Below are 10710 nucleotides of genomic sequence, written 5' to 3'. Positions count from 1 at the left end.
TGTTCAGAATAAATTGGGGAGTGACAGCTGTTTTAATATGGGTACCAGCACATTTTGGGGTCAAGGGTAATGAAATGACAGATAAAGCTGCAAAAGAGGCAACAAAGAATAACTAATATCCTAGTTAGATTCAGGAATCAGGAAACATTTTTTGCCATAATATGTCAGACATACACGGAATTTGACTTGGCGGTTGGTGCATGAAAGCAGACAGTACGACAATAGACAACAGACAACATAGTGCAGGAAAAAGATGGAAATATAATATAATGCTATGGGTTAGTAATCTGAAGCTATGGGTTAGTTAGGTAAGTTAAAAATAAAGTGCACCAGCCAACAGAAAGTGACAAAGTGTATGTACATGTAGAGTGTGACGAGTCAGTCAAAGGTTGAATTTCTTCAGCTGCCTCAGGAAGACCAGCCTCTGCTGGGCCTTCTTGGTGATGGAGCTGGTGCTGATGGTCCGAGAGGAATCAGGTGGACCATAACACAGCCAGAGTGTCCCAGCGCAGCACGAGGGACGGCGTGATAACCCTGCTTACAGTAAATCCGAAACACAGCGTATCATTAAACACAGGGTGAGGGAAATGTGGCAGAAGAAAATGGAAGAAGATGGAAAAGGACGATGGTTTTACCAAGTGAAGAAAAATGTGGTGTGCAGAAAGAAAATATCAAGGATTCGATTTGGACACACTGGCCTTAACATTATGCTTCAAAATGGGTGAACATAAAACAGGAAAATGGGACTATTGTGGGCAACAAGAAACAATACAACAGGAAAGAGACCAGCTGATTGAAGACCTCAGCGAGATAAAAGTACGGCAGGACAATTGGAAATTATGCAGAATAACTCAAATAGTGTTATGCAGTATTATTTCAATTTCTTAGATTAGAATAATATTTAAAAAATATGAATGTTCTTTTCTTTTCACTTTTTTGTAATTGCACTAGTACTAACTAAATATCTTGGTCCACACTCCGTACCAGCTGCTGGCGGTATTGCGCCAATTCATGCTTTACCAACCTTTGAGAGAAGAAGAAGAAGTGAGGCGTCGGTTGTAGTGGAATTCATTTTATTGGTCACAGTGTGGCGGCAGAAGTGATTGACAGAGCAAGCATCCAATAGCTGACCAGCTGACGCCCACAGCTCTTTCGTGATTGGACAGATTATTCTAATATATATTTGTGTCGTAACTTTCTTACTGTCTCTTTCACTAACCTCAGCTCTGGAAAGTGAGTACTCTGCTTCACTCCGTCGACCTCATGGCCGAATGGAACATGCTTGTTTGGTTTCTAATGTTCTTTGTAGTTTATTAACGAGTTTAATCTGTGTATACAGGTTCTTGGAAGCACTGCAAAGATGCCCAGGAAAGACGAGGCCACGTGGAGCCCCCAACTATTTAACGTTAACTAACATTCATCGTAAGTAGGCCATGACTCGTCAGTTATTGTGAAACGCAAGCTCAACTAACCTTATGTGCTGCAACGGAATTCAAATAACGTTAAATCTTAACATTGTTCTCCATATTTGTAGCAACTTTTGGATGACTATCCAAAATGCTTCATTGTGGGCTCAAAGCAGATTCAAACCATTCGCCTGTGTCTGCGTGGAAAGGCTGTGGTGCTGATGGGTAAAAACACCATGATGCGCAAAGCTATTCGCGGCCACCTGGAGAACAATGCTGCCCTGGAGAAGTGAGTCTTTTACTTGAGCTATTCAGCATGTGTTTGTGAAGCAGGATAAGTTACAATGCAGCCAGTGAGGTACTGCTTTGTCGTTCCCCCTGCACACAATGACCTGTTTCCACGCTATACCTGTCAGTCAGCATCCCTAGACTGCCAGGCACGTACGGTTTCAGACATTTACACAATATGCATTTGTAGGCATGATTTTTTGCACACCTATTGTAACTGTTAATTCCATGATTTGATAAGCTTCTGCCTCACATTAAAGGAAACGTGGGCTTTGTCTTCACCAAGGAGGATCTGGCTGAAGTCCGGGACCTGCTGTTGTACAATAAGGTAATGCAATCAACAGAATCCCCAAATGCCGCTGCTGAGCCACCATGCCATTTGAGTAAAAGATCCCACTTGTTTTATAAAGCAGGATAAGTTACAATGCAGCTTGTGAAGTACTGCTTTGTCGTTCCCCCTGCACACAATAACCTGTTTCCACGCTATACCTGTCAGTCAGCATCCCTAGACTGCCAGGCACGTACGGTTTCAGACACAAATTAAACTAATGTGGAGTCCCAGGCAACAATGTTAAAACCAACTATTGAGATTCACATTTTAAAATGTCCCTCTCTAACAACCCAGGTTCCGTTGCTGGAGCAATCGCTACTTGTCATGTGACTACGCCAGCCCAGAGCACGGTCCTTTTCCGGCAGGTGTATGACAATGGCAGTGCTGAGTCATTCGGTGCTTGACATTACAGAGGCTTCTCTGCATACAAAGTTCCTGGAGGTGAGATTCTCCCATTAGAAGTTTAATGATTACATTTTGCTTAATGACCAACCTTGATTGCCAGCAGTGCATGGAAATTAACCTGTGTGTGTGTGTGTGTAATATTTTTTTTTTTTTTTAAGTTTCTAGCGGTTGTCTGGAGATCGATGCGGATTACGCCTTCCACCTGGCAGACAAGGTATCCTAGTTGGTAGCTTTCCTTTTAGTTGGTATACATTTTTACTTTGGAGTTGTCTTGCCTGGTTAGGGAATTTTAAATGGAAAACCTAAAATATACTTTTTCCTTACAGGTAAAGGCCGTCCTGGCACACATGACTATTTAGCTGCTGCATTAACTTTTGCAGCTGCTGAGAATTAGTCTGAGGCATCTGACCACATGGTATTCGACACCAATACGATAGCTAGGTTTGAACTGAACCATGAATCAATAAAATCTCTTAAATACCCCACTTGTGAATTGTTTTTGCTTCAAATTAAAATGTGATTTTCTGACTGGATGCTGTGTATGATTTTTACATTGTAATTTCATTTATTTGCATTTGACCAGAATGGATATTGGTCTAGTTTTAAGGCCATAATGAGTGCAGTTTTTGTAAATCCTTGATTTTAACTGATCATGCCGCTAAAGAGTGGCTTATCCGAATAAGTTTAATTAAGATTGCATACTAAGAATTTATGCACTAAGTTTTGGTCTGCCAAGGCTATGGTACCAAGCTATGGACACCCTCAACAATAACTAGTTACCCTGAAGCCACAACTATTTGTTCTCCAGAAAGGAAGACCAATGTTTTCCCTTAAATCTGAACCACCTACATAAATGACCAATGATAAACATGGTATCTAGTATTTTTAAATTCGTTATTTTGCCTCTGATTTCACTTCATTAGGAACTGAACATTTAAATGCTGTATAAATGAGGTTAAAGTTCTTAGGATGCAAGAAAGAAGTTATGCATAAAACTGCCCAGAGGTTATGTAGAGCTCTTGTCTAATTCACCTATGCTTTAGTTGGCTGAGAGCTAGTTACACCGGTACTCGAAATAGTCATTGATAAAATGGCTGTGCATTTACTTCTTTGGTACTCTGTAGACTGCAGCCATTAGCCAGATTAAAAACTGGCAAGCATTTTCCATGAACTGAATGCTTTGTTGAAATAAATGAAACTACTCTGGAACCCCATTGAGAAAATTTCTATACTTAAATAACACCAGGTAGTTTCTTTATCAGAATAGAACTCATGACTCAACTTTTATCCAGTCATGAAGTACTTTCACAGCCGTGTAAAAACATCTTTCAATACTAAACAAAATACAAACAATTTGGATTTTTAACCCATTTTATTCAATCATAGTTTGACAGATCTGCTTTCTTCGCTGTGTTAGTCGAAAAGACCAAAGCCCATATCGTCATCAGATTCCTCAGACTCTTCCTTAACCGCCTCCTTAGCAGCAGGAGCTGCAGCAGTGACCGCAGCTGCTGCTGCTGCCACAGGGGCTGCGACAGCAGCAAAAGCACTCGGGTCTGCAAGGAAGGCCTTGACCTATAAGGAAACAAGGTACAAGTTTTGTTTTTCATTCAAACTGTTTCCTAATGATGCAAGACACAGGCATTAGTAACATTTATGCCAACTAAAAGGACAGCCAATGATTTAACAAGCTTACTTTGTCTGCCAGGGGGAAGGAGTAATCCGTCTCAACAGCGACAGCCAGAACTCTCTTGTAGCCATTGATGACGGAGTGAGGGACAGATGCCAGAGTGGGGTAGCCGATCTCCAGACAAACGCTAGCGATGTTCCTCACACCCTAAAAAATATACAATTATTTCCATGCACTGCTAGGGATCAATATTGGGCATTGAGCAAACAGTCATTAAACTACCAATGGCAGAATCTCACCTCCAGGAACTTTGCATGCAGAGAAGCCTCTGTAATGTCAAGCACCTCAGGGCTGTAAACACTGCCATTGTCATACACCTGCTGGATGTCGAGTCCGTAGGAAAACGGCGAGATGTTCAGCATGTTGAGGAGTGTGGCCTCGCTGGCACCAACCTTGTCGCCAGTCTTTATCAGACCAACATCACTCTGGGGATAGAGAAGCGTTTTAATTACTGGTGCAAGTATTTCGATTTCTTCAGCATTAGCATCTCAACACTGCCATCCTTTAAAGTAGACTGTTAAACTTACCAAGATTTCAATGGTTCCCTTAGAGATCTTTGTGGTGATACCCAGAGCCTGGAAGAAAGAGGTCTTCTCAGGACCCAAACCGGTGTTCTGGGCTGGCACAGTCACATGACAAGGGGCGATTGCTCCAGCACGGGCAGCTGCAGGTACCTAGGTTGTTAGAGGGGGACAATTAAGCATGTGACAACTGAATATAAATATCATAAGTAGGTTTTAAAATGATTGCCTGAGACTCCACATTAGTATAATTTGTGTCTGAAACCGTACGTGCCTGGCAGTCTAGGGATGCTGACTGACAGGTATAGCGTGGAAACAGGTTATTGTGTGCAGGGGGAACGACAAAGCAGTACTTCACAAGCTGCATTGTAACTTATCCTGCTTTATAAAACAAGTGGGATCTTTTACTCCAATGGCATGGTGGCTCAGCAGCGGCATTTGGGGATTCTGTTGATTGCATTACCTTATTGTTCAACAGCAGGTCCCGGACCTCAGCCAGATCCTCCTTGGTGAAGACAAAGCCCACGTTTCCTTTAATGTGAGGCAGAAGCCTATCAAATCATGGAATTAACAGTTACAATAGGTGTGCAAAAAATCGTGCTTACAAATACATATTGTGTAATGTCTGAAACCGTACGTGCCTGGCAGTCTAGGGATGCTGACTGACAGGTATAGCGTGGAAACAGGTCATTGTGTGCAGGGGGAACGACAAAGCAGTACCTCACTGGCTGCATTGTAACTTATCCTGCTTCACAAACGCATGTTGAATAGCTCAAGTAAAAGACTCACTTCTCCAGGGCAGCATTGTTCTCCAGGTGGCCGCGAATAGCTTTGCGCATCATGGTGTTTTTACCCATCAGCACCACAGCCTTTCCACGCAGACACAGGCGGATGGTCTGCATCTGCTTGGAGCCCACGTTGTCTGCGCCCACAATGAAGCATTTTGGATAGTCATCCAAAAGTTGCTACAAATAAAGAGAACAATGTTAAGATTTAACGTTAGAGTATATAAATTAGGTTTACTTGGGTTTAAAATGTCACCAGTCAGGGCCTACTTACGATTATTTTTATAAAATAGTTGGACTTCCACGAGGCCCTGTCTTCCCTGGGCATCTTTGCAGTGCTTCCAAGGATCGCTTTAAAGCAGATTTAAAGACAAGGTAGTACCTGAACACAGAAAAAACTAGTAAATGTACATTACAGACCGGAAAACATGTAGAACGTTAATACTTTCCGCCAGGGGGGCGACAGCTAGCGTGTGCCGTTAAGACAGCTAGCGGCAGGCTAGCAATCATAGGCCGCGGCACGTTAGCTTAGTATTAGCAGTACAGCTAGGTGTTAGCACAGTACTATTTAAGGTCACGTTAGAGCATGATAAACTTTCAGTTAAGATTGGATACGTGTCGATTTTAAGAATCCATTTATACAACACGGGATACGTAAAGTGCATTTTAAGTTTTATTTTCTGAAAGGGTGAGACCAAATCCTTACTTCACACAGGAGGGTCGCGTGAAAGAAAGAGGAAGCGGAAAGACGCGAGGAGAATTTATAAGACTCAACTGTCCAATCAACAAGGACCTTTGGGCGTCAGCTTCCCAGCTATTGGATGCTTGCTGTGTCGATCACTACTATTGCCAGACTATCACCGACCAGATAAAATCCACCACAACTGGGAAATGATCCTATTGTAATCAACCAGAAACTATTGAACGTGTACTGTTACAATGCGGAAATTTTACTGTCCAGAAGAATCCTTTTCAGTCATCAAGGAAGGCAAAACATCAGTACTGGTCATTGTCTGGTCTATTGGGGAATCGCGCAATATACTTTTCAATTATTCCGTTTTTGAGATGAACAGATTTAGTTAAACGAATCCAGAGTTTTCCTAATTATTAATTTATTTTATGTATCTATTTTGGTTCTGCATAACCTCCTGTTCCAGACGGTGGCGGTAATGCACCTCTCTAAGATGGTTTGCCAATCGCCGATGAACACCAAAGAAGAAGAAAAACAAGATAAAACACCACAGAAGAAGAATATCAACGATACTCTAGAAACGTGGGGAAAAGAAAAGTCACATGGGTCTGGCGGTGCAACCGGTCAATGTTAGCAGTCATTTGCTAAATAAAGGCCACTGTTATTTTACTATCAAACGTATCCTATAGCAGAGAGAAGCGATGGAACCGGCTGTGGGGCTTCCCCCAGAGATCTGGATCTACGTCCTGAGGCACCTGTCCCCGGCGGACCGGTTTAGTGTGCGGGCGTCCTGCAAGTACTTCAAACATCTTGTTGACCAAGGATCCCTTTGGAGAGACTGGTCAGTAGTTCTGGGTTTCCAACGCGGGGCCTACAACAGTCGATTCTGGGCCACTCTTCGCCGCAGAGGAGTCACCGCTGTGGTGATGAGGGGCACCAAAGCCAAGGACTGGAAACAACTTGCCCTGTCCCTTCCTTCTCTCACCACAGTGGTAATGGATCAGGGCTCCCACGCCGGGCTCGACTGCATTAAGGACTTTACTAATCTGAAACGTCTGGCCATTAGAAGCGGTAGCACAAACTTTTTGCTCGATGCTTCTAGGGTTCATCACCCCCAGCAGCTGACCCAACTTAGCGTGTGTGACGTGAAATTTCCCACCGCAGGTATCGATAGATTTATCTCTGCTCTATCCAAGTTTACAAATCTTACATCTCTGGTCTGTCACCAGATGGGCATCTTTGACGAAACAATCTGGGTGATTCACTCCATACTGAAGTGCCTGCCTAAGCTGAAGCATCTCTCGTTGTCCGTTGGGCAAAGACTCCTCCTTTCCAATATTTCAGGGCCCAAACCCAGCCACCTAGGAGGAGCTGGTGCACCAGTCTTGTCCAGTTTGGAGCTTATCCACTGCGTAGATCATTCGTTACCAGAAGATGTAATGAGGCTGATGCCTGGCCTCAAGACTCTTGCTGTTTTCTACAGGTGCTCAAGTCAGGACACAGAAGGGCGTCCATCACCTGACCGCCATCCCCTGAACACATGGCTGAGTGACCTCCCTCAACTATCCACCCTGGTCATTGCCAAGGGGCCACTTGTGAAGAAGTACGTCACCTCCATTCCAGCAACAGTGACCAATCTTACACTGTGTGCTGCAGGATTGTCCTCAGAAGAAATGGCAGCTGTAGCAGTGCAGGTCCCAAAACTCCTGCACCTTCACATAGACCCTTGGCCCTCACATTTGGGGGTCCATACAGCTCAAATTCCACATCTTTTTCCGAAGCTCAAAAGCCTCAAACTCCGCCATGAACACGTACCAGAAAGAGATTTCTTAAATCTTCACCTGCTGCAGGATTTGGGATATTTGGAGATTCTGGATAGCAGCCCGCAACTCTTTAAGCTGGCTGGGAAGCTCCAAGCGCTCACACAGTACAGACTTCAGGTCACAACGTCTCCTCGCAGAAGAGATGCGTTTTCATGTCATTGTGCTTGTCAGGTGTATTGAATTACTGTCATCAAGCAGCCAGTCCGACGGTTGAAATTTTTCTTTCCCTTTTTGGGATCAAACAAATGTTGATTTAATTTGAAATGTATTAAGTACAGCATTTACTTTAAGCAAACTTACAAAAGCTCAATGAGCTTTATCATCTAATGTAATTATTTAGCCGGATGAAGTTTTATTTGCATCGTTCAGTAATCAGAACCCGCATGAGCTTTGGAAAATTCAATATATAAAGTTTATCCGTTGACAAAGTAAGTCCACTTGGTGTAGTATTTAGCTGTTGTTTTTCCTGTTCACCTCTCGCTGATCTCGCCCCCATCGATCCCGTAAAACTTGACACCACATGCTTTAACTTCCTGAATTAACACCAAGGCTCGGAAGCATTTTACTCAAGCTGTTGATGAAATAACTCTGAAAGAGTCAATGGATTTTGACACTGCATATTTAACACTGAAGGTTTACTGTGTAGACAGAGCAGATAAATCAATCAATTGTTCTATTGGAATAGAATAACTGCTTTCGAAAGGAACATTGGACATGGAAGAGTCATGAAGAAATGTGTATATACACATTTTTTTAAACATTAAAATAGCAGTTAAATCATTTTTTTCTATTGGAGTAAAAAAAAACTTTTCATAGGAACCATTTGGCTAAAAACAAATGTATAAATATATACATATATCACTTAAAAATAAATAGCAAAATCAATAAATTGTTCTATTGGAATAGAACAATGGCTTTCAAAAGGCACATCATACATAAAATACATGAAGATATATATCTATATAAAGATATATAGATATATACATCTTTTTACATTTTTGTAAATTTTATTTTAAATAATCAAAGTTTCTTGTTTCCCGGATAGTCCGAATAGTCCACCGTATGAGATTAACAATTTTCATCGGGTCCAACAAGAAAAATAAACACACGTTTAACTATTTTGCCTACATTTAGTATCATCATTACCATAGATAGCACGATGACGGCCACAACAAGATTGGCGAGCACGAACGTGGCGATGACCACAAAGGCCAAAAGAAGAGAGAGGTTCAGAGAGGGAAGAAGGACTCCACACAGACGAGGATCTCTGGACGGTTTGGTTTCCATGGTGACATTACCAATTGTGCCAACCAAATAGTGAAGAGATAAAACAACACTCATCCTTCTCATTTGCTGCAGGATGTGGATCACTTTCAAAAAACTGGCCTGTGTGTGTGTGTGCGCGCATGTGCGTCATCATGATCACGCTCCAGTGGTCCCCGGTGCACACCAGGAAGAGGGTGAACATGGCCATGCCAAAGTGCTTGAAGTTGACGTAGTCGTTTAATCCGAGGCGCAGGTTGTCCTTCATTCAGAGAAAAAAACTATGCGCAATTCAGATGCCGACTTCTGCACTTTTTGAACATATCGATGGGGCAGGATGAGAGAAGGCCTAAAGTATTCTGTGTACTATTCCTCCATCAGGAAGCGCTAATACAACAACACTGAACTGTTTCTCCACGTCCTCCAACGCCTACTGGAGAACAAGCTGTTCGTGAAGGTGGAAAAATGTGAGTTTCCTGTAACCTCAGTTCGGTTCCTGGGGTTCATCATTGAGACTGGTCAGGTGAGGGAGGACCAGAGAAGGTCAAGGCAGTGACAGAGTGGCAGCCCCCCCTCCTCTCGGAAACTGCTCCAGGGGACGGGGACCAGGAACTCACGAATGTGCAACATTCAGGAACAAAATTCAATGATGCGACAAGAGACACAGGCCCTTTCTCAATATGCGTTCTTGTGTGGCCTTTTGATCTCGTGGACTCATGAAAGTTGGTTGTTTAGTCAGCATTTGTGTGAACGGTTAGTAAACATTGAGCCTTCTTAACATTTAACCACAGGAAGTGGGTGATGTGAGGTGTAGTTAACAGGACTGTCAGACCCCTCCAGCACTGAGCGGTCGGCCTCATCTCAGCCCGCAGAGAGCAGCCTGTTCTCCGCTTGTATTCACGTCTCTGCAGCGGTTAAACATAAGATATAACTATACTATATCTGAGTGTTCATAACTTTTAACCAGTTGTCAGACTGTTTGTTCACCGGCAACGTTACGTCTGTTTGAGTGCAGAGTTTAGATATATAACCTAATGTTTAACTTTAACGCCCTGTCTGTATACAGTGTGCAGCTTGTTATTGTCTATTGTTGTGCATTAAAACTCAAATTAAAAATGTTTTAATTAAAGGAAAAGAGACAGCCATCGAGACTCTAAACCGGCAGCACGTCAGCTTCAAAGAATGTCTGAAGCTCTGAATTGCAATAATAAACAAATACTATCCACGTATGACTTATTGTGTATTTCTCTTATATTTAATGTCTGCTCAGCTGCTTGAAAATGTTTCTATTTATTTCCTTTTTGTTTGTGTTTTAGTTCACCTATCTGTAACATCCATGATCACTGTTTCATAGCTATTAAATACTTAGTACGTAGTACTATACTAATACGTAGTAATGACGTCCCCTATCTTACAGTATGTAGCCTCATTGATCACTATTATATACATAAAATAATCACCATTACAACGTAGAGACACAGAGGTTCAGGTACATCTTTAATTTATA

General features: G+C 42.4%; 1 protein-coding gene, 1 long non-coding RNA gene and 2 other non-coding genes across 4 annotated transcripts; 2 read left to right on the top strand and 2 right to left on the bottom strand.

Annotated features, from left to right (window-relative positions):
* The first annotated feature begins 1076 nt into the window (after positions 1 to 1076).
* LOC119229467 (uncharacterized) lies at positions 1077 to 2915 on the top strand. Its single transcript, XR_009956811.1, has 7 exons — positions 1077 to 1233; positions 1340 to 1422; positions 1535 to 1695; positions 1955 to 2022; positions 2320 to 2466; positions 2589 to 2644; positions 2757 to 2915. It is a non-coding gene; the product is annotated as an uncharacterized LOC119229467 (long non-coding RNA).
* LOC119194327 (small nucleolar RNA SNORA63) lies at positions 2102 to 2231 on the top strand. Its single transcript, XR_005114144.1, has one exon. It is a non-coding gene; the product is annotated as a small nucleolar RNA SNORA63 (small nucleolar RNA).
* An 885-nt stretch (positions 2916 to 3800) lies between the features above and the next one.
* On the bottom strand, positions 3801 to 6155 carry rplp0 (ribosomal protein, large, P0). Its single transcript, XM_037489820.2, has 8 exons — positions 6133 to 6155; positions 5701 to 5808; positions 5431 to 5606; positions 5105 to 5192; positions 4648 to 4794; positions 4360 to 4545; positions 4127 to 4267; positions 3801 to 4005 (listed from the first exon to the last, which is right to left on the bottom strand). Exons 2-8 carry the CDS (start codon positions 5752 to 5754, stop codon positions 3844 to 3846), a joined length of 954 nt encoding a protein of 317 aa, XP_037345717.2. The 5' UTR covers positions 5755 to 5808; positions 6133 to 6155; the 3' UTR covers positions 3801 to 3843.
* LOC119194330 (small nucleolar RNA SNORA63) lies at positions 4896 to 5025 on the bottom strand. The gene has a single exon (XR_005114146.1). It is a non-coding gene; the product is annotated as a small nucleolar RNA SNORA63 (small nucleolar RNA).
* Positions 6156 to 10710: the final 4555 nt, after the last annotated feature.

Source organism: Pungitius pungitius, chromosome 8 (assembly GCF_949316345.1).
Source record: "Pungitius pungitius chromosome 8, fPunPun2.1, whole genome shotgun sequence".
Taxonomy (NCBI): Eukaryota; Metazoa; Chordata; class Actinopteri; order Perciformes; family Gasterosteidae; genus Pungitius; species Pungitius pungitius.
The sequence above is the reverse complement of the archived record's forward strand: the minus strand, read 5'-3'. Positions and strand labels throughout refer to the sequence as shown.

Excerpts from the sequence above, each read along its gene's own strand:
- rplp0 (XM_037489820.2), bottom strand. The coding sequence starts at position 5,754 with ATGCCCAGGGAAGACAGGGCCTCGTGGAAGTCCAACTATTTTATAAAA. Across the intron at positions 5,193-5,430 it reads AACAATGCTGCCCTGGAGAA|GCTTCTGCCTCACATTAAAG; the intron begins GTGAGTCTTTTA and ends ATGATTTGATAG. Across the intron at positions 4,795-5,104 it reads ACCTGCTGTTGAACAATAAG|GTACCTGCAGCTGCCCGTGC; the intron begins GTAATGCAATCA and ends CTAACAACCTAG.